Source organism: Terrapene carolina, unplaced genomic scaffold (genome assembly GCF_002925995.2).
Source record: "Terrapene carolina triunguis isolate 2854851 unplaced genomic scaffold, T_m_triunguis-2.0 Scaffold231, whole genome shotgun sequence".
Taxonomy (NCBI): domain Eukaryota; kingdom Metazoa; phylum Chordata; order Testudines; family Emydidae; genus Terrapene; species Terrapene triunguis.
In genome coordinates this window covers 20,224,596-20,248,126 of record NW_020664582.1, presented here as the reverse complement: position 1 = coordinate 20,248,126, position 23,531 = coordinate 20,224,596, and the positions used below count along the sequence as shown (strand labels likewise).

Genomic DNA, 23,531 nt, shown 5'->3' with positions numbered 1-23,531 from the left:
TTTGATATTTGGATAGCAAGGTAGAATTGTTTTCATTTTATAGAGCCCATTTTAAAAAAAGCCTCGGAAAAATGGTCTGAATTGCTGCTAACAGTAATCGATGAAACAGCACAGTCCAATGCTTAAAATGAGTCTGTTTCCCACAACATTTAAAAATATTCAAATTATTTTCTGTGCAACAATACCACCCCTAAGGGAGTTCATCTGGAAATACCGTCTCCTATATCAGAATAGTGTTGGCAGTCCCTGCACTTAGGATTTACTGAGCTGTACAGTTACAATTTCTCATCAACTGGAATGAGGGTGAGAACTTTTTTTATTCTTGGACTGTTTGAAAGAGTAATACTTTGCAGGGCACATCTTCCCTTGTACAATGTATAACTGAATAGAAGCAGAACTGGGTAATGCTCCAATATTTAAAGGATTTGTTTAGTGCTCACAGAATCCTCAGTGTTGTACACTGCAAACAAATAAACAAACAGCCCCTGTTCCAAAAATGTTACATTCTAATTAACGTATGTATAGACAGGATTCTGGATTTTCCCAAGCAACCATGTTTCTAGCACCACCTCATCATGCTTGTAACATACTCCCATCTCACTTGCACTGTTGAGTCACCTGCCAACAACAGGAAACAGCCCAAATAATTCTCCCTGTCCCTTCAAAGGTCTTTGAAAGAAAGTCTTCAAGAGGTATCTCAGGATTGGGCCCCGGCTCAGCGAGCACTTTGGTCAGCTAGGCTCACTCAGCTGTGTCCTCTCTCTCTCTTTTGGTCTGACAGAAAAATTCAGTTACGTTCAAAAATAAAAGATTTTTGAAGCTTGAAAGTTATTTTAAATAGGAAATTGTGAATGTTCAACAGGCCATGTAAATAAATACATTCCTTGTTCCAACGGGCTCATGGTATCTTAGCAACAAGGGAAATACCAGATTAATATTGGTCAAGCAGTGACAGAGGAGGTAGGAAAAAACCCATCACACACACACACACTTTCCCCCAGTTTAGTCATAAGCTGAATAAGCTGCTTAGCAGCAAGGGAAACTTAGAACCAGATCATCTAGACACTGAATAACTCTGGAACAATGGTATCTATATGGTATCTATTTTTCAGGTATCTAAAAGGGTGTCATAAGGAGGAGGGAGAAAACTTGTTCACCTTAGCCTCTAAGGATAGAACAAGAAGCAATGGGCTTAAACTGCAGCAAGGGAGGTCTAGGTTGGACATTAGGAAAAAGTTCCTAACTGTCAAGGTGGTTAAACACTGGAATAAATTGCCTAAGGAGGTTGTGGAATCTCCATCTCTGGAGATATTTAAGAGTAGGTTAGATAAATGTCTATCCGGGATGGTCTAGACACTATTTGGTCCTGCCATGCGGGCAGGGGACTGGACTCGATGACCTCTCGAGGTCCCTTCCAGTCCTAGAATCTATGAATCTATGAATGAGGTCTGTGGTCCTGCCTAGGCTTGATCAGCAGCTCAGATTCCTCTGAGTCTCAAATCATTTGGCCAGGAAGGAACTAACTCCCTTTCCTAATAACTCTCTCAAAGGCAACTCACTCTCTTTGGAAAGAGAAGCAGGAATAAAACAGCCAGACACCACCCTTTCTAAAGGTCTCTTTTGCCTCCACTCCAGTACTCTGTTTGGAAGATGGAAGGGAAAAAAAAAAGTCTTGCTTTCTGTATACCAGTATTAAACAAGCCAGGTGGGAATAGCACAAACTGTATTGTTTACCCACAGGCCACTCACAGGTGAGGAGAGACTTCATAGAAACTGACGCCACGGTATCGCTCCATGTGTTGTTTGCTGTAGATTTCCAGATCCTTGTATGGATTTACTGATACCAGAACTGAGCCAATGTAAGTCTGAAAAGAGCCGAAAGGAAAAGCATTACATGAAGGCTAGCATCTGTTTCTACAAGAGCCTTCAGAATTACTCTGGAATCCCAGATATTCTTACAAGGCCAGCCTGCAACAAGGGCATTTGGAATGCTGCTAACCGCTTTGAAGAGAGTGACTTGGGAGTCTGAAGAAACAACCTCACAGCTAGTAAAAGTGGGAATACAGAACTTGTACTGGATGTGTCCCTTTTACCGAAAATGCTGCACTTACATCCTTTAGTGACTGCTTCAGTGCTTTTGGACATCCTAGCAATGCAACTTCAGTACAGGGTTATTTTTGACCATTCATTCCAATATTTGGGATCAGAGCTAAGCCTGGGTTTGTTAAGACCACAACAGAATAGCTTTATGAAGTCAGAAGAATATAGTATGTGCTGGATTTTCAGTGGTGCCGGGCACTCAGAATTCCAGCTGAAGTTAACTGGAGCTGCAGATGTTCAGCAACCTGAAAATCAGGCCCTATATATGCCAACATGTCACTACACAGAATAGGTCTGAGAAACAGGATCATGGGCTATAAAAGGGGAGCTGGTGGACACCACCACATCCAGATCCCACACCTGCAGAACAAAATCACTATGTCCAGTTTTCAGAGCAAATATCCAAATTCTAGTCAAAGATCAGCACTCTGGCTGCTCTCTGCTACTCACATAGATCAGATTCTCCTTGAATCGTTTACGTAGGTTTTCAATAAAGGCTGCTTCGCTAGTAAAGTTCTCCAGCAGGACGAAATCCTGAACCCCCACACGGTCACGGGCTGTCAGAGCACTCTCCATTGTCAACCGGATACCGTCACTCCCTGCCGCCTGCAACCAAAACCAGTGAAATCAAAAGGCTGAGACTTTCACGACACACAGACCACTTTGCCCACAAAGCACAGACACAGGACCAGCATACAAACAAGAGAAAATAAAGCAAACCCCATTAATAAAGCAACGCCCATTCACTTCACACTAGCAATGGCCAGTTTTCCAGAAGACAAGGCAGCTTTGGGAGAAAAAGTTATTGCTAAAATTCCAATCAGTAATAAAGCAGGATCAAACATCACAAGAACAATGATTAATACTTTGTTCACTCTTGAAAATATTTATACTGGTTGATACACCACTTCCAGGAACTAGTAAACAGTGCTGAGATTAAGTATTCTTGTCAAAACGAATAATTTATCTTCCTAGAATAATTTTAGACTTTTAAAAAAAAAAGAATTAAACTGAATCCAGATTTCCCCAAGGGTCTTTCAGTAAGACTGAGTCTGAGCTGCTTTCCTATTTCCATACCCTGTGGCAAAGGACCTGCCTTGAGGTAAACAGCCTTTCATGGAGCAGTAAATGCACAAAGTGCTAACAAGTTGGCAGCTCTAGTCCAGGCACCTTTTCCTGATTTCTGTCAACAGCACAACTGAAATTATAACAAAGATCTATAAACAATAATTAATATGAGAAAAGGGATTTCTTTTGCCTCTTTTCACATCATTAAGCTAGTAAAACAACTCCACTCCTTCAAACTCACTTACATACTACTTCTCTCTCCTCAACTGCACTTACCTCTTCTTAGAATCCTAGAATATCAAGGTTGGAAGGGACCCCATCCATACCCCCCGCTCCCTGTCCCCTGACCCCCGCTGCCCCATCCAACCACTCCTCTCATTCCTGACGGCCCCCGCGGGACCCCTGCCCCATCCAACCACCCCTTCTCCCTGTCCCCTGACTGCCCCCTGCCACCCCATCCAACCCCCCCTCCTTCCTGACTGCCCCCCGGGACCCCTGCCCCCATTCAACCCCTATTCCCCTCCCCGACCCCTATCCACACCCCTGCCCACTGACCACCACGCCGAACCCCCCTGCCCTCTATCCAACCCCCTCTCCCTGCTCCATGCCCCCTTACTGCGCTGCCTGGAGCACCGGTGGCTGGCGGTGCTACAGCTGCGCCACCCAGCTGGAGCCGGGCCACGCCACCGCCGCCACCACGCAGCACAGAGCACCGGGTCAGGCTGGGCTCTGCAGCTGTGCTGCCTCAGGAGCTCGCAGCCCCAACGCCCAGAGCATTGCGCCGGCAGCGGAGCGAGCGGGGGAGGGGGGAAAGCAGGGGAGGGGCTGGGGGCAAGCCTCCCGGGCCAGGAGCTCAGGGGCCGGGCAGGATGGTCCCGTGGGCCAGATGTGGCCCGCGGGCCGTAGTTTGCCCACCCCTGCTCTAGAGTAATATCTTGCAATTTTTAAACTGAAGTGTCACTACAGGGAGGTAGTGGGCATCACCTCCACAACTACCTCCCATTGCTTCACTTGCAGCCCCAGCAACAACTGTAGTGTGAGCAAAGCTCTGAGCACCCCTTGATCATGATTGAAGAATATAGAAAAGAAGAGCTGGAAGGGACTGCAAGAGGTCATCTCATCCAGCCCGCAAATACCCATACAGCTACATCTGCAGAGCCCCCTAGTGTAGATGCAGCACATACCAACAGGAGTTTTTCTGCTGACACAGTAATGTTATCTCCCCAATGATATTCACAGTGCCAACAGAGGAACTCTGTAGGCATAGATGCATCCACACTGCGGTTTTTGCCAGCACAGAAGTGTCAGATAAGGGGTGTGTTTTTTTCAAACTCCTGACTGACAGCTGTGGCACCAAAAACTGTGTGACAGAGAGAAACTAGACAAATTCAAACAGTTAACTCCCTGCTCTCCATGTGTCAGTATATAATGCCTGCATCTGTAACTTTCACTCTAGGCATCCGAAGAAGTGAGGTTTTTACCCACGAAAGCTTATGCCCAAATAAATCTGTTCGTCTTTAAGGTGCCACCCGACTCCTTGTTGTTTTTTTACGAAGTTAGTGGCTGGTCTGAAAAAAGTCACACCAGCTGGCTTCCACTCTGCTGATATACCCCAGAATGCATCAGTCACTAGTATCACAACTACCAGGAACTACCCTGGAGCGGATTCCTAAGGGGGCCCAAGCAAGTCACAGCAGCCCCTTGGTCACTCTCTGCAATAATAATGCAACAAGCCAGGAATGCAGGGCTTTCCTTCTGAGCCAACCTTACCATCAGGTGCTAGAGCCCTGGACAAAGATGCAGAGCTACACTGCCAGATGGGTCCTATTACCTCCATCCCAAGATATAAGAAGGTCCGGAGAACATCTCTGGGACAGGGACTGATGTCCTGCAGGGGAAAACCCTAGCAGCAGCAAAACTCAGCAGAAAGTTTAGGTTAAGGTTTGTGTTATGTTATTTACGTTAACAAAGACAATCCCTCACAAAGAGATAAGTTTGGCCCAAATTCATTATGTGCGGCCTCAGTATGCAGCATCACACATACACTGCGGCCAACTCATGTGATTTTATTGAGTCTTATGATATTGAAGCTCCTGCTCTTTGAGACAAGTGATTCTGAGAGACTTTCGGCTTTCATTAAGAAAAATAAAAGTTTCTATCCTTCAGGGCTGTGGAGAAAGACTCAGAAGCCAGAGGGCAATTTTTTTTTTTTTTTGGTTAATTCTTGTGATTTTTAAGTTGATTTCATGATTTTTGGGAGCTTGACTCTTGAGTTTTGAAAAGCTGGGGGTTGGCAATTCTGCAATCAACCTTCGAATCCATTCCTCCTGACCAATCCTCTATTGCAAAATGCCTGAGTCACATAAACCAGTTCCTCCACTCACCCCAGCAAAGCACATTTGGCAGCTTCTTTCAAGCTGGTGGGGGGGAGGACAAAGGAATCAGCCACAGACTCCAGCTCCTATGAGCAGCTGTCAAAACAGGGACTGCTGCATTGGGGCAGAGGGAGGGGGTAAAATAGGCCCCAGCCAAGGCCACCCCTTCCCCGTTATACCTCCACCCACCCATTCACAGCTATGCAAGAGACCCCCCCACACACACAACTCTGGGTGCACTAGGACCCAGGTAGTGCCTCCCCTACTTTCCTCCCCCTGGCTTGGGGGGGGGGGGGGCACGAGGGAAGGAAGGGAATTGTTGGGAGAAGCCAGCCAGTAAGAGCAGCTGCAGAACCAGCCAAAGCAGGGAGGTTCAGAGAAATTTCTGTAGTTTTGATTGGACCTTCTTTGACCTGTGCTGATTAGCTGTTTGCACCAACCCTCCTGCTCCTCTACAGTCTTTTCACCTCAACTTAACTTCACAGGATCTGCCCCCCTTCTTCTCCCCTATCCTGACCCCTCAGTGCCCTTTCAGTGTTCCCTCTTCCTTCACTTTTCTTTCAATTTACCTAATTCGCTTCTTACTAAACCCTCCAAAACAAATTGTGGAATTAACACACTGTTTGCTAACATCACATTCTCCATGCTGCTTGTGTGTTCTACCCCCTTTTCCCTCCCTGAGTCCATCTGGTCTATTTCAACTGTAACCTCTTTGGGGAACAGGCAGTGGTCTAGTTGTGCAGTGCCCAGCACAATGGGGCCCATTCTTGGTTGGTCCTCGGACACTACCATAATAAACATGATTATAAATAAGAAGAAGATAGGTATGTCCTTCATTTCTTTGGTACTTTGGAAGTATACCATTTATCAACTGGATACAACATTCCTCAGCTAATGGAGCAAATTTCCATATGTGTAGGTCCATTTACACACAGTTTTTGCAATGACTTAACCAAACTGGTAGAAAAACTGATCTAGTTAAATCAGTGCAACTCCCTAGTGTGGATGAAGTGATAGTGGTATAGAAGTGTTTAACATGTATAGCTTGTTTTGGTAAATTTACTGAAAGAAACACATGCAATTTTATAACTCATCCTGTAGAAGTAGTTGGAAAACAAATCAGGACCAGCTTCGTTGAACTACAGCTCTCAGAAGTGGTCAATAGCTCTTTCATCAGCCACTCCCTCAGCCCAGGACATACCATTTCTAACTGAACATATCCGGTGATTAAGGAAGAAGCAATATGTCCTCCCTAAGAAACAGAACCATTTTCTTTAGCCCTATCCACTGAGACTAACATTTATGACTAAGTATCTTCCAGCTTCCCTCCAACACATTTCTTACTCAGCTTCCCAGGCTCTAGCTCAACAGAGACAAAGCAGCCATGTTTGATTTTCAAAGACTTTTAAAAACTGAGTTTACAGTTTTAAGAATAATCAGGAATGATTAGATTGCCTTATTTCTATGGCAAGGGTGTCAAACCCATCCTCCACAGGCCTGGTCTAGCACCGTAGATGTATTTACATGGCCTGCAGGACAATCAGGTTCTGCAGAACCTAAGTTTTAATTTCAAGTTTTGAGCCCTCCAGGTTGCAAAGATAACCTTCTAAATATAAATTTAGTGTAAACTAAGTGTACAGACAGCCTGAAACACTTTCTGAAGGGAGTGAACTCTTCTGTCCTACCATTAATTTTGACTTGCTACTTCTCAAGTCTAACTATGCTTTAAAAGGGTCACCATTAACTATTTCGCTGTTGACCATTTTCAGTAGATGGGATGCAGAAGGGGATGGAAAGTGAGACTTGCTGGGTGTGAAATTGTGCGCTGCTACAGAAAACGTAATGCACAGGAAAGAATGGTCGGAAAGAGAGAGAGAGAGAGAAAGAAAGGAGGCTAGGGAAGGAAGAGAAAAAGGTCAGAAATAGCAGTGATCATAAAGGGGAGCACATTGTCCCACTGAGTGATAACAAGTGTGACAATAAGGAACTGAATAAAGAAAACAATTGAAAGGTTGGTGACTTTAATCTATCAGACAAAGGTACAATTACAGCCAATGGCTAGAAGCTGAAGCTACATACATTCAGACTAGAAATAAGGTGCAAATTTTTAATTGTGAGAGTAATCAATCACCAGACCATCTTACCAAGGATTGTGGTAGATTCTCCATCAGTGGAAATCTTTACATCAAAATGGCACGTTTTCCTGAAAGATAAGCTCTAGCTCAATCACAGCTATGGGACTTGAGGCTGGAATTAATACAGGGAAATCCTATGGCCTGTGTTATACAGGAGGTTACCTAGATGTCCTTTCTGGCCTTAACATCTATGTCCTTCCTCTATGGCATCATCTCACCTACTGACAAAGCAAAACAATGGAATTCAAAGCGAAGACTGATTCTAAACCTGAAGCTAGAAAGTCCTGTTCTCTGGCTGCCTGCTTTCTTCTGAAAAATCACTGTTTACCCCTTGTAACGTCCTATATATTAGAAAAAAAATAATAATCGGGACACCGTGGAAATGGTATGTTAAAGCCACGTGTCAACATCAGGTGAAAAAACAGTCTGTATGGACATGTAGTTCAAGTGCCTTTCTATTGTAATTACAACTTTGGTGCCGAGTGTCCATCACGTGGTTCCCATCCACACTGGCTTCACTAACAGCATCCTTGCAAAATGGTGCAATCAGAAACTTTGTCAAGACTTGCTCTGAAGTGGTGCAATCACAGGTATACTGGATATCACTTGTTCAACAATGGGAGCATTTCTGGGAGTGGCCAGTACATATTTTACAGGCATTGCTAGTTTTTACCACCACCACCAGAGGTAGCAACAATTCCCTAGTTCAAAGATCCCAAGCATCTAGAAAGCTCTGCTTCAGCACTTTCACTGCCCAAAGATTATACCTGAGCTGAGTGACAACTGTTTCCACAAGCCTGGTTCTTGTAAAGATAGATATTGTGTTACCAGTATGGCAGTGACCATGCTAGTGAGATATCTTACTGGTATGGGAGGGACTATGCTAATCGCGATTCTGGGCCTCTCAGTTTGCCCTGTGTGAACTAGAGGAGGGTTTCCCCAGAAATCCAAGCAGTCTCAGTCTGATTTTAGTGCCTGTCCAACTAATAGAGCACTCTGTGCCTTCTTTCTCAAACTTGCCTCCTGAGTGCTTACTAGAGATTATAGGTGTTTGTTACCATCCATTTGTGGAGTTGCAGAATGGACTTTCTTGAACTGATGATTGCATATGATCATAGGGGGGCCATTCCCACGTTATTTTAACCCACTCTATGCTTCTAATCTCTTCTCCAGAACAGTCAGTACAACAGTGGCTCAGAGCCAGAAAAGCAAAGCAGTTATTATTGAAAGATGGGACGGAGCCAGTGCAATTAGCAAAGCAGCCTACTTCCACAGGCCTTTTCTTCTCCATAATTACACTTTGGGAGACTCTGGGCTGGTGTCAATTGGTGTAGTTCCATGAAGCCCATAGAGCTATGGCTGCTTTACACCAGCTGCGACTAAATGATTGACTATAAAGAATCAGAATTTGCCTCCTTAGAGCTTAGTTCCTTTGAATACAATATAACTTGAACACACGGTACTGCCTGGCAAGGGCTGATAAAACATCCATTTAGGTTGGCTCACTAAATCCTTACATAGTGTTTTGGGGCGGAAGCATTTTATTTTTAACTAATTTTAAATGTTGAAGTGTGGTAGACTTCCCATAACCCAAATGAAAAACAGGGCCTTCTAAGCGCTGCATGAGAAATTCACAGAGCATTTTTTCAGTGACCTTTTTTAAAAGTTAGTTTGAGCTTCCCTCCATTTGACATTTTTCCCTGTGAGGGAAGAGGGTGAGATTCTCTTTTAAATGAGTACTGGGTAAATATAGGGATATGATGATCTGGTGAACATCCAGCCAACAACTGCCTGAGGGCAGGGCAGGGGCTGTATAATGCACTAATACCTTTTCTTTTGTACCAAAATTTCCAAACAATCCCATTTTGGAGTTTACTGGAAAGGGTAAATGAGCTAGCAAACATAATGAAGCATTTTCAGTGGCACCCCAGTGCCTTGGCCAACCCTCTCCCCTCTGAGTTTGTGAATCACTTGGGAACCCTCATAATAAATGGTTTTATATAATGTAGAAGAGACTTTAAAATCACCAGTCCCACTCAAAGCTCAACAGGATTTGTGCTCCTAAATCTCTTAGGCACTTCTGAAAATCTCCCCTGTAATATATTACCACCTCACACCCCTGGGCTGTCTTTTGCTTGTAGTTTTTAACTGTCTTTAAAAATGTAGTGTGGATTAAAGCAGAGCTTCTCAACCTGCTGGGCACAACGGCCCAAGGAAGTCACAAGGCGAATGGAGGTTAGGGGTATTGCAGGTGGGCAGAAAAATGCTGGTCTTTAAGCTCTCCAGTCCCAGTACACCCTGGCTGCTTCTTTCAGTTGTCTCCTCCACTGCACCAAAAAACAATCACTCTTTCTTGCTGTTTGGGTGGGAGTCAGCTTCTGGAACTCCCTTTTCTGTCTCGGGCTTTTATGGCTAGTAGTACTGTAATATCTGAGCACCTCACAATGGCTATGAATTTTATCCTCCCAATGCTTCTGTAAGGTGGGAGAGTGCTATTCCCATTTTTACAGATGAGGAACTGAGGCCAAGGATTGACTAAGTGATTTGTTCTCCTGCCACCTTCCAGCCTAGCCCACATCCCATCTCGTTCCCTGACTGTAGAGTGGAGCAGAGATCAAGAAGAGGATTCTGCAAATTTTCAAATTGCAAATTCTACTGAAAAATACTACACTACTTGGGTCAGCACCGGGTTTACCATGGCGTGCCAGGCTCAGTCAGAAGGGGCCCTGGCCAGCCCAATCCCCCGGCCGGCTGAGCTGGCCAGGAAAGCTGCCCCCACCCTGCCTCTTCCCCAAAGCCCCCACCACTGCTCCGCCTCTTCCCACCTCTGCTCCGCCCCAGCCCTGATCCCACTCCGCCCCTTCCCCCCAAACCTCCTCCCCTGAGCTACACGTCCCAGGGACTGCAGCAGGGGTCAGGCTTGCCCTGCACTCAGTGGAGCAACCCAGACCCAGCCCGCTCCGCTGGTGAGTGCGCGGGGGCAGTTCCCCCCGACCCAAAGTCCGTGAGTCAGGGGAGCAGAGCGGAGTGGGCTGGGGCCAGGTCACTCCACTTCCCGCCGCCCCATAAGTGCAGGGTCAGGCCCACCCTGCAATCACTGGGCAGCAGGAAGTGGAGGTGGTTTTCCCCTGCCCCCCAGGCCTGGGGAGGAGATGGAGCGGTGGGGAAGAGGCATGGGATGGGGAAGAGAAGGGGATGGGGGAAGCAGGAGCCCAGCATGCGGCATCCCCTTGGCAGAAGCTGGGGCTCCCCTGTTAAGCAGACCCATCGAACCCTCACCCTGACAAGCCTGACCTCCCCTGCATCTGTACCACCCCGATGAGCCCCCCCAGACACCCTCCCCACTGAGCCCCAACCACCTGCACCTGGACCCCCACCCAAATGAACCCCACCTCCCCTGCACCTAGACCCCCCCCTGTTGAGCCCCAAACACCTTCACCTGGAACCCTGCAGAGTCCCATTGCCCCTGCACCTGGAACCCCCCAATGAGCTTCTGTGCATCCAGATCCACCACTGAGCCACCTGCACCCAGACTGCCCCACAGAGAACTCTCCTACCCCCACCTGGATCCCTCCACACTAAGTCCCTCTGCACTGGGATCCTGCTGCCGGGCTGAGCCTGCTCACCCACACCTGGTGCGCCTGGCCCCAGGGTGTTTCTGGGGCAGGCCTGGCCCTTGCACTGTGTCAGGGTCGGGTGCAGCCTCATTGCCGAGTCCCTGTCCCGTGGTGGGGTGGGGAGGCTGCAGGGTAATCTCCCACCTCCATGTAACCAGCCTGTGCTCCCCACTGCCATGTTGGAGCCTCCACATTTATTTATTGACAAATAAAATTTGCAGAATTTTAAAATACCGTGCACAGAATTTTTAATTTTTTGGTGCAGAATCCCCTCAGGAATATGGGGTGCTGTGCAGCTGTGATGGTGGGACTGTGAGGAAGGTGGTGGGCAGTGGGGAGGTCTATAGATGGGGGGCACTGGGTGAGCAGTGTGGTGTGCAGGGTGTTGTGCAGTTGTGGTGGGAGGCCAGCAGGGGAGATCTCTGGGAGGGGTGGGGACTGGGCAGAGATCTGTGGTGGAGGTCTCTGGGCGAGGGGGCACTGGCCATAAGGGTGGGGCACTGGGCATGGGGGCGGTGTGGTGCGGGCCCGCCCTCAAGGGGAAGGGGTATGCTGGCAGCACAGGACTGGGCAGGCCAGTGTGCGTCTGGCAGCTGCAGGTTTGTAAACATTGCTCTCCTGCTGGGCTGCGCAGAGCGGGCCGGGCCCCCCCGTGCTGTGCCTCATTGTCCCCAGCCCGTCCTTCACTCTGGAGACTGACCATCCCGCCCCCCTGCACCTTGCCCCAGGGGGCCCCACAAATATGTTTGGCGCCAGACCCACAAAAAATTAATCCGACCCTGACTTGGGTGACAGCTGCATTGTAATTGAGCACCCCAACATGATTATTTATAATGTAGGTAATGTGGCCTAATTGTGCTTGTTGTGTCTTTGTACCAAACTCCTGAATCCAAGGTACTAACATGGCTTCAACATTGCAAAAAGCAAAAGCCAGAGTGTTACTAATTAGATGGTCAGTGGCTGGTATGGGAGAGAGGGCTCACTGACAAGACAACATGTTAATGTCATACATAACAATACCCTGCTACTGAACATGTGAGTAGTAGCTGAACTGCCCTGAAGCTAACTGTGCACGAATAATTATTTTTAGGATAATAAATCTCATTCTATATATGTATTGTTCGACATTTAAGCAGAGAGAAAAAACTAAATGAATATTCAATTCTGCATTTGAATATCAGGGTCTGGAAGGGACATTTAGAACAATGCTACTCCTAACATGTGTAAGCCACTTTGAGCAAAGAGAAAAATCAGAATTTTAACAAAATAAGCAGAGAATCACCACTAGCACAGTACAACTGTGTAACCTTTAACTCACAGAGACGTGAGTATGTCAGTGGCTGCCTCACTCAAGGATTGTTTATAAAATAATTTTCTCTTTGTGATTGCTTTATAGTAAATATTACAGGAAAGGTAACTCCTGGAGCTGGTGTTCTAGAGGTTATTGCTGCGAGTTTGGGGAACAGTGACTCACACTCAGAATATGGTCTTCTTTCCCTGATGTTGCCCTCCTGATTCACTCACCATTTCTTCAGAATTTACTTCCACACTATGCTATTGTTCTGAAAAATGTTTGAGGGGGAGAGGAATGCCACTCCTTTGACAGACGCCTTTAAGCAGTTTAATTTCAAGGGCCCTTCATATTTTGACTATTAAATAATAGAGGACATAAGCTGGAACACTTTAGAAATACTAATGATGCAGTAGAGGGAAAAGGAGCCTTACTGTTGTCCTAGTAAAGTTTGCTGTAACATCTCTCCTGGCAGCTTTTGCTTTTAAAACTGAAGATGTCGAACTCCTGTTATTCCAGCTATCTAAACTTCAGAGTCATTCAATCCCCTAAAATGCAAAGTAGAACAGGAAATGCTGGCAATTAAATCATGCTGTGTGTATTTTAAATATATATTACATGTTTGTCACAGGGACTTGAAGCAGGGAGAAGGGAGAATCAGAAGTGTAGAGAGAAAGGTATGTCATTGAATAATTCTGCTGGAGTTTGAACGTTGCAATTTATTACTACTCATATAGTACCAGAGATGTACTTGAAACTTCTTGTGTTTGACAACAAGGTTCCTGCCCCAAGTAGTTCATAATCTAAAGAAGAGAGAACAAAAAAGCAAGGTAATGCTGATTTTACAAAGGAAGTGGATCATATAATTTGTTCCATGTTTTGTATGTTGCTTTATTTTCTTTTTTTAAATGTCAGAGAGCACCTGTAGATAAACCTGGAGCAAAGATTAACAATGGAAAGTAAAGCAGTTTTAAGAAAGAATTTTAAGGATGAGAATGAGGCTGTTTATTGCATAGAGGGGATACTCATATTTCAGTCAGCAAGTTAAACAGAAAATATCTGAGAGAAAAATGAAGTGGGCAAACCAGAAAGAGATCAGGGAAATGTACAGAGTCAACACAGTGGATTTCTATATTTAGGGAGCTGGCATTTTTGCTCTTTATCAGGTGGCACCAGCTGTGTAAATCAGTTAAAAAGATGCTGCTAGTTCCAGTATCCACGATGATTCCAGTCTCCATGAACTAAAACCTAGATGGCTCTACTGTAAGGTCGGGGCATCTCTGGGAACGGTTTTCCAACCAGTCAACAGTGGTTCACAGTCAAGCTAGAAAGGCATAATGAGTGGGATCGGTCCTGGGTCCGGTTCTGTTCAATATCTTTCTAAATGATTTAGATAATGGCAGAGAGTAGACTTATAAAGTTTGCGGACAATACCAAGGTGGGAGGAGTTGCATGTGCTTTGGAGGATAGGTTTAAAATTCAAAATGATCTGGATAAACTGAAGAAATTGTCTGAAGAAAATAGGATGAAATTCAATAAGGACAAATGCAAAATACTCCACTTAGGAAGGAACAATGAGTTGCACACATACGATATAGGAAATGACTGCCTGGGAAGGAGTACGTGGAAAGGGATCTAGGGGTTATTGTGGATCACAAGCTAAATGAGTCAACACTGTAACTGTTGCAAAAAAAGAAAATGTCATTCTGGGATGCATTAGCAGGAGTGTTGTAAGCAAGACACAAGAATTCTTCCACTCTACTCCATATTGATTAGGCCTTAACTGGAGAGTTGTGTCCAGTTCTGGACGCCACATTTCAGGAAAGCTGTGGACAAAGTCCAGAGGAGAACAAAACAAAATTATGAAAAGGTCTAGAACACATGACCTATGAGGAAAGATTGAAAAAAAACCTACTTCTATGATTTTATGGTGCTACACAAAGCTCAAGCCATGGGTCTGTGGGTCACATGGCAACTTCACAGAGTTCTTATGACAAACATGAAAAAGCCAGAACATCCCCTTTCACAGCACTTTTATATGAGCTTTGTAGTAGCTTCCAGGTCAGGCAGAGAGGAAGGAATAAGAGAGGAAGACCCTGCTCTAGTGAAACTTTTACTGAGGATTATACACACTAACTTCATGGCATCCATTTGCATCCCTTCCTACCCATATCAACTCGCCACCACCAAAGCATCCTGATCTAATGCTCTGCTGTACCTTTTGATTACTGGCCTCTAAGCATTGCTCTATTCCCCTCTAGACATGGATGCCCTTTCAACCCAAACACTGTTGCATCACACTTCATTATAACTACTGCCCTATGCCCTTTCCCATATCGACATCACTAACCTCCTAGCTGGACACTGCCCCAATTCTCCAGCCCTACACAACGACCTAACACCATTATGCCCTTCAGAGATAGCAATACATTCCATAATAAAACCAGCATTATAGCACTCCTTCCAGTGGATATGAAAGGCTCCTCTACATCCCCTTTCTTGTCATGGAGAACATCAAACAACATCCTGACAAGCATTAGATTAGTCAGTATGAGCTTAGTCACTGCACACTCATTGCTATGAATAGCCTTTTACATCGTATCTCTGGGAATCCCACCCTGTGTGTCTACTGGTGGGGACATGCCTGCTGTCACTCGAATTGCCCCTCTGCAAGAAGAATCCCCAAACCAAACCTCTAGAGCTCAGTCTTCAGATGCCCAGTTCATACGCATGGGGAGGGATTAGGAAGGCACTACCAGGATTCAGCACACCTTCACTTAAGTGCCCACTTTGGTCTCAGAGGTCCTATCTACACAAGAAAAATCAGTATCCAAATTACAATAAATGCCACCAATACTGCAGATGTATTGATGATAGCAACAAAGTAAGCTCTAGTGTAGATGAGACTCAAGTGGTTTTATCACCATATCACAAAATCTGCTCTGAGCCATGTTAGAATGATGGTTAGAACACCAAGAGCCTATTTATGCTGTTGCTCCCAACAGTGGGCCTGCACTGGGGCTAAAGCAATAGTGGGAGAATTAAAAGAAAAATAGGAAGATAGGAATTGCCTTTCTAGATCAGACCTGGATCCTATCCAATCCAGTATCCTGCCTCAGACAGTGGCCAGTAACAGATGCCTCAGGGGAAGATGCAAGATGGCTAACATTATGCAGATGATGGATAATCTGCCCCCACATTAGGTCTCCTCCAAATCCCTAATAGTTAGGGATTGGTGTAAAATCAGAACCATGAAGTTTTTAATACCACTTTCAACATCTGTTAGCATTAAATGACAACTTTGAATATTCTTATCCATGTAAATGTCCAATCGCTTTTTCAATCTTGTTATGTTCTTGTCTTCAACAACTTCCTGTGGCAATGAGTGCCACAATCTAATTATGTATTGCATGAAAAAGTATTTCCTTAGATCAATTTTGTATTTGCCACCTTTTAATTTAATTGACCGTCGCCTTTTTCTTGTGTTATGAAACAGGGAGAAAAGAAGTTCCCAATAGCCATTAATTATGTTATATATTTTTGTCATGCCTCCTCTTATTTGTCTCCTGTCTAAGGTAACAATCCTAGTCTTTTCAATCTCTCTTCAAATGCGAGTTTTCCAGGACCTTGATCATTTTCACCAAGCTTCTCTGAACTGCCTCTAATTCTGCACTACTGAGAATAGACTGAGTTTGGCTGGCTGCTGCTTCTCCAATACAAATGCTAATTTTAAACATAAGAACAGCCCTACTGGATCAGCCCAGTTGCCCATCTATCTTGCCCAATATCCTGGCTTCTGACCATGGCTAGTACCATATGCTTCTGAGGGAATAAATAGAATAGAGCTATTTTGAGTGATCCATTCCTTGTCATCCAGTCCCAGCTTCTGGCAGTTGGAGGTTTAGTGGCATCCACATAACTCGCCATCTTGGCTAATAGCCAATGATAGACCAACCTATCCTCCATTAACATATCCAATTCTTTTTTGAACTCAGTTATATTTTTGGCCTTCCCAACATCCCATGGCAACGAGCTCCACAGGTTGACTGTGCATTGTGTGAAGTAGTATTTCCCTTTGTTTGTTTTTAAAAGGATGCCTATTAATTTTCGTCACATTCCCTCTCTCCTCCATCACCCCTGCCTCCGCCAGCTTCTCCTCCCCCACAGACTGTGCAGGGAGAGTCGGACAGGAGGCAAGCTGCAGATATTGTCAGTGGGGAATTGTATTAATTGCTCATGCCACAGACTGTATACTGTGCTTGAACTATCCCATCTAGGTACCTAGAGCAGTGATTCTCAACCAGGGGTATGTGTACCCCAGGGGGTACGCAGAGGTCTTCCGGGGGGTACATCAACTCAACTAGATCAGTGGTTCTCAAACTTCTGTATTGGTGACCCCTTTCAAACAGCAAGTCTATGAGTGCAACCCCCTATAATAATTAAAAACACATTTTTTTATATTTAACGCTATAAATGCGGGAGGTGAAGCAAGGTTTGGAGTGGAGGCTGACAGCTCACGACCCCCCCAAGTAATAACCTTGCGACTTCCGGAGGGGTCACGACCGCTAGTTTGAGAAAAGCATTACCAAAGTCAGTACAAACTAAAATTTCATACAAAGACTTGTTTATACTGTTCTATATACCACACACTGAAATGTAAATACAATATTTATATTCCCATTGATTTATTTTATAATTATGTGGTTAAAATAAGAAAGTAAGCAATTTTTCAGTAATAGTGTCCTGTGACACTTTTGTATTTTTATGTCAGATTTTGTAAGCAAATAGATTTTAACTGAGGTGAAACTTGGGGGTATGCAAGACAAATCAGACTTCTGAAAGGGGTACAGTAGTCTGGAAAGGTTGAGAGCCACTGACCTGGAGCATTTTAACATAGTCCTGCAGCGTCCACAAGGGGCAGTTCAAGTGCCACACACAGCCTGTGGCTTTGGTAGTGAATCCAGCAGTGCCCCAACCCATTCAAAACCACTCTGACTTGCCTCCTATCAGAACCTCACTGCACAGTATGCACTTGTGCCATGGGGGTTGTGAAGAATGCACCAGGCGCACCCCTCCCTCCCCATGCTATTTGCTGTGTTCGTAAGACCCGAGTGGTGAGTGACACACACACTTTATATACATTATATGTGTGTGATTGTAAAATTACTCAATTTATGCCCAAATTAGTAATTTCATAATTACATCTAAAAAAAAACAATCAGAAGAATTACTGAAAGTTAGTAAGGGTTGGCATCTCTGTGACATCACACAAAAAGAATCCCAGAACATGATGCATATGCCCTTCCCAGAACCCCAGCACATTCCTGTCTCAGTCTTTTCCCACCCTCTGTACCCCCACATACACTCACCTCCTTAAAATATAAGCCCCCAACCTGCCTTGCTTTTCTTCTCCCCATCTCAAGCACTCACACTTAACTTTCCAAGAAGGAGTTTTCCATTTGAAATTGTGTGAGAGAAACACAGGGACTTCCTGCTGAAACTCTGAAGAATTCTCTCCATTCCTCTCAGGCTGGACACACATTAGAAAGACTGCAGAAGAACACAGCAGTTAAACAAATCTTACCGCAGCCCTGAACTTCATTTCTGATCCTTTTCAGCTCACAAGGCACTTTCAGAGAGTCAGTTACGCTGTCTCAAAGCAAGAAATCGGAGGACAACTCTCTTCAATCAGCTGCCTTTTTTAATGATATTTTCGGTACTGTCAGGATCCACTCCTGTCTACCCAACTCCTACTGGAGCCTGCTAAAGAAGGCGTTGTATAAGGAGGAGAGTGAGCAAAACAAAACAAAACAAAAAAAACACCTCTCCTCCCCTTCTAAACAGAAAGAGAGAGACAGACACACAGATCGCAAGCTGAAGCTCAAGATAAAAGAAGCCTGCTGCCTGTATGTGGAGCACAAGCTGTCTAATGACAGAGAAAAATGGAAAGAAAAGGAATCAAAGAGGCTGGAAACCTTGGGCCAGAGCCTACAAGCCAAAACCACAGGAAAAAAGCAAAGGCAGCAGCCATATGTTCTGCTGCGGCAAAACTTGCACAAAAAGGCAGCTACAAACAGGAACATCATCAAGTGGGCGACACTGAATCAAACTCAAACACACTGACCTGCAAGTCCACAGCAAAGTTCCTGTGCCTGAAGCTGTAGCTCCTCTCATGACTCCAGCAAACCAAAAGAACCACTGCAGGAACTCGGATGGTAGGAAATGGTTGATTTTCTTGTTTGTCCTTGCAACAGTTTAGCACATGTGCCCAGCAACATTCTGTTCCAGAAATGTTGTGAAACGTCCAGACCTGAAGCTCCTTACAACCAGAGTTGCATCAGCGCATGCTGGCACACCTGCAGCACTTATCCCATAATGTCCAGTATTGCTGCTGGTAGCAGGGGTGTAGTGAGGCAGTGGGATACCCCACAGCCCCGCTGAGGGCCGAACCTCTCCTAACACCAATGTGGGCGGAGCCACCGGGTCCGGCGCCCGCCCCTCAGAGGTCACGGCGCCGACCCGGAAGTATAAAAGCCTGCCTGCAGCGCTCAGTGGAGAACAACCGGCGGAGAGAGCAGACATCTGTGGCCGAGCTCCCGCTTGGGAGACAGCAGCAGGCCGCGACCGGCCTGCTGACTCACCAGGCCAGCCGAGCCTGCCCCTCGCCCGGTACCCTGAGGAGGACTGGCCGAGCCTGCCCCTTTCCAGCTACCCCTAGGAGGGGCCGAGCCTGCCCCTTTCCTGCTATCCCGAGGAGCCAAGCATACTCTTCGCTACCTACCCGGAGGAAGCGATGCTGGTGGAGAGCACCGAGGACACTAGTACGGCCCAGGTACCCTACAAGGGGGAGTGTGGAAGTAGCCCGGGGGCAGCCGACCCCAGTCTGGCTGCAGCACTGCCAGAGCCTGTCAGTGTGTTGCGGCCAGGATCCCCACTGACAGCAGCGAGTTTCTGCCGCTGCTAGGGCCCCGGGCTGGGACGCAGTGGAGTGGGAGGGCCTGCGTCCCCCTGCCACCCACTCCTTGGGTGGCAGACTCCCCCTTTCTCCTGGCCTAGAGAGGCTGGGACCTCTTGCTCCTTGACTCAGCCCCTGCTTAAGGGCCTGGGTTCCTGACTGACTGTTTGATTGCTGTCCCGCCCTGACCTAGGGCCTGGGCTGCTACAAACATTGACTCAGCCCCTGCTTGAGGGCCTGGGTTCCTGACTGACTATTGGATTGCTGCCTCGCCCTGACCTAGGGCCTGGGCTGCTATAAACATTGACTCAGCCCCTGCTTGAGGGCCTGAGCTCCAGACTGTGTGGTTGCTGCCCCGCCCTGATTGAGGGCCCGGGGCTTTTTCTGACCTATTGGCTCAGCCCCTGCTTAGGGGCCTGAGCCCCTAACCGTGTGTTTGCTGTCCCAGACTGCCACTGGACCAGGACTGACGGCGGACCAGAGCGAGGCGGTGGGATACCCCACAGTCCCGCTGAGGGCCAAACCTTGGCAGAGACTATTACAAGGGGCTTTTGGATAACTTCCCAAGACGAGGCACTTCATTATAGGATGGAGTTATGAGTCCCCCTACATTGGGACAGTTGCAAAGCTCTACATTTCCTGGCCGTGCTGGGGAGAAGTCACAAGATGGCAACAATTCAGCACGATCAGAGCTTGAAATTGTCTCAGATATTGCAGCCTTCTGCACTGTGCTGGCATGGGGCATGGATGAAACACACTGCACTCCAGCTATTCTGGGCCCCAGGTAGTCATACAAAGCTGCTGTAATTTAGGGCGGACTTGGAGCTATCGTAAGCTGTGTTGGAGGCCAAGCAGTCTCTTGAAGGGGGATCATTTCCACACTGAGTCAGGAGATTTGATTTCCCTTCTATCTAGGCTTCCGTAACCAAAAGTATTTAAAGGCAATAAAATTTTCCAGCCATACAATTTGATTCACAGCAACAATGCCAGCAACTACAGGAGTTTCTCAAAAGAAGATGAGTACTGGGCGGTATATGTCTCAGAATCCAGATAACTGCAATCTACAGACCATACGGCCATGAATTTCCCTTTTATATTGTTTCATGACTATCCCTCTCTTCAAAGAGCTCACAACATGGGGCGCTGCAGCTATCCACTACCTGGGCAAATTATTAAAACTGAAGGAGCACCTGCACATGCCGGGTGCTGTCCACACTCAGAGGAAGACAAAGTCCTTGTCCTGAAATCTATAGCATGTCAACCTACTAGACTGACAATACAGCCTTCACTGACTGAGCTGATGTTCAGAGTCCCAATTAAAGAGTCCCATTCAACTGCCTTGTATGCATCTACACAGAGGGACTTCTACTCTGACCCAAATGAGACCTAGTTCGGATTCCTTGGTTTTCTGTAGAAACCACACCCTTTGCATCTTCAGGTCTGGTAAAATGAGGCTATTCCTGGTGCCCTGTGTTGTCTACTCAAAACTTTTCTGAGATTAGCCACCAGTACTGGCCAGTTTCCAGGGACTTGGGGAGGCCAACAGGGGTACCCAGTCAAAGCCCCTCACTATTCAGTGACTGTAAAGCTTGGGAGGAGAGTGGGCAGGCAGAACTCAGTGCAGGATAGAGGGGAGACAGTAGTAAAGATAAGTTGGTTCCCTTCCCTGAGTATACTCTTAGGAGTAGAAGTGAAGATATGTTAATTCTTCAGCCATTAGGCTGGTGATTCTCTTATATCTGAGGATCTTAGGTCATATTCTAGCATTACTGTTCAAACCAAATTGTATTTTTCATCTGTGAAGTACTGGCATGTGTGTCTAGGAGCTGCTGAGAGACCATTAAGGTTTATAGCTTGTTAATAGGTGGTGATCAACTGCCCTTACTAGCAGGCTCCTCATGGAGAGGAGCAGAACCTGGAAAAAAAATCTAAAGACTTAAAATTTCTTACCCCGTGGTTATTCCACCTTAAACTTCCATGTACTCCAAGAATTTCAGCTCCAACGGTAAAGGAAATTCCCCATTTCAAGTCTTCATGGCTGCTGGCATCACATCAAGTCAACCCATGTAAAGGTTTTCTTCCCCCCCGTCTTCTCAGTGAAACTTCCCAGTAGCAATATGTACACCTTAGATTTCCATTATAAGCCCATCTTGTCTTATATGAAATAGGGTTGGACATGGATAATACTTGGATGAAGGACCTCTTAAAACCCAGATAATTGTCGAAGAGGTGTTAGCTATTTGGTGTGGCACTCTGATCATACTGACCCAATCCCGCAGTGTGCAGCTAGTAGACGTTGTACTGTTGCAGGTGCCATCTTTTAGAGGAAACAGAATACCAAGGCCCTGAACATTTGTGACAAGGATCCTATGGCACTTTTGAAAAGAGTTGGGGCATCAGCCCTGGTGTCCTGGCCAGATTCTAGTTTGAACAATTACACTGTCTCCCTTATTTCCCCCTACAGTTCTAACTGGCTGCAAGTTCTCTTTTCACTTCTTGTCCTCAACTTCTATGGAGTTACGGTGAACTGTTAAACAACTGCTGCATCCCACTAAAAAGCAAGCTGTGTTTCAGCAGTGGATGAAAGTATTCCTATAGATCAGAAAAGCTTTGTGATCATCCTGGCTGAGAGGCACTATTTAAAATATGCCATTCTAAGTCTCATGTTTATTGTACTCTGGCTTCAGAAAGCACTGAAGTGTACACTATGCTATACTGACATGTTGACACAACCAACATCCTTGCTCCTAAGCAGCCCCCTGCTTGAAAGGGCCTGGTATGTTTACAATTGGAGTACTGTAGTTAACCTCCCTCAATCTGGGAAGTGACTTGGCCTTTAAAATAAGGCTCAAAACTAGAGAGCTAGTGTATTAGGAATTTGTTTAAAGAGCTGCCCAGTTAATTAAGGCTTCTTCTTCAGACCACTTCTGCACTATACCAAATTTTGTGTCTGGTGTGTGTGTGGGAAGGGGCATAGTTACAATAGCCTGGATCCCTGAAAAAAATGTAGAAACATTGATCAGTTCTGCAGCATAGGAGAGACCAAACCATACACAAAAATCTTGCTCAAGCTTTGGACTTTTGGTGTTGTAGCTCAACTCAGGAAAACAATTAAAACCCAGTTGAGTTCAACTTACATTCCAAGAATAAACCATGTTTTTTAACCATGTCAGGTAACCACTGCATTATAACAGCATACTCTGACAAGAGATTTATAGTGTGTCTGGCACCTGAGCCTTTCTGCTTTTCTATGGCCCTTTCAGAAGAGAGTTAATTCCCATTAGCATTTTTCTAAAATCTCTCTAATTCTAGCCTGGATTCCAACCACGGAAGGAAAGAGACAATGCAATACGTGAGGGGAATTACACATCTGCACCACGGGTTATTAGGTTATCGTGCACGTCACACAACAGCTTCCCTCTCTTCAGAAAAATCCCACTTTATGAACAAAATTCTGCCTCAATCTCACCAAGATACTTGTGCCACACCTCAGGACTAGACCATCATTATCACTCTTTATTATAGTCGCATTAGAGGCCACAACCAAAATCAGGATCATATTGTGCTAGGTGCTGTTCATACACATACCAAGGCACAATCTCTGCTTATTGATTCAGAGATTCCAAGGCCAGAAGGGACCACTGTTGTCATCTAGTCTGACTTCCTGGATAGCACAGGCCACAAAACTTCCCAAAAATAATTTCTAGATAATATCTTTTAGAAAAACATCTAATCTCGATTTAAAAATTGTCAGTGATTAGAAAAGCTTACAGTCTAAATAGACAAGACAGACAAAGAGAGAGAACAGTAGTTTAATCACCATTTTACAGATCATCAACTTGAGGGCTAGAAAGATCGATTAACCCTCTCAAGGCCACAAATGGAAGTCTGGCAGAGACAACAACTGAACCCAGTTTTCCACACATCCCAGTGTAGTGTCTTAACCACAAGACCATCCTTCAATCAGCAAGTGTATTGCTTCTGGGTGAG

General features: G+C 45.7%; 1 protein-coding gene across 4 annotated transcripts in view; it reads right to left on the bottom strand.

The window, feature by feature from the left end:
* The window catches only part of MYO1C (myosin IC), a 111,881-nt gene that overhangs the window by 63,694 nt on the left and 24,656 nt on the right, over positions 1-23,531 (bottom strand). For 2 of the 4 annotated variants that reach the window (XM_024194392.3, XM_024194391.3), the window contains exons 2-3: positions 2,551-2,706; positions 1,750-1,865 (exon numbers count right to left, since the gene is read on the bottom strand). In XM_024194392.3, coding sequence (XP_024050160.1) covers positions 1,750-1,865; positions 2,551-2,676 — 242 coding nt within the window. In that variant the 5' untranslated portion in view covers positions 2,677-2,706. Of the gene's footprint in view, positions 1-1,749; positions 1,866-2,550; positions 2,707-18,170; positions 18,335-18,710; positions 18,728-23,531 lie in introns of those variants that run through there. The other 2 variants (XM_024194393.3, XM_024194390.3) reach the window with 2 other exon arrangements.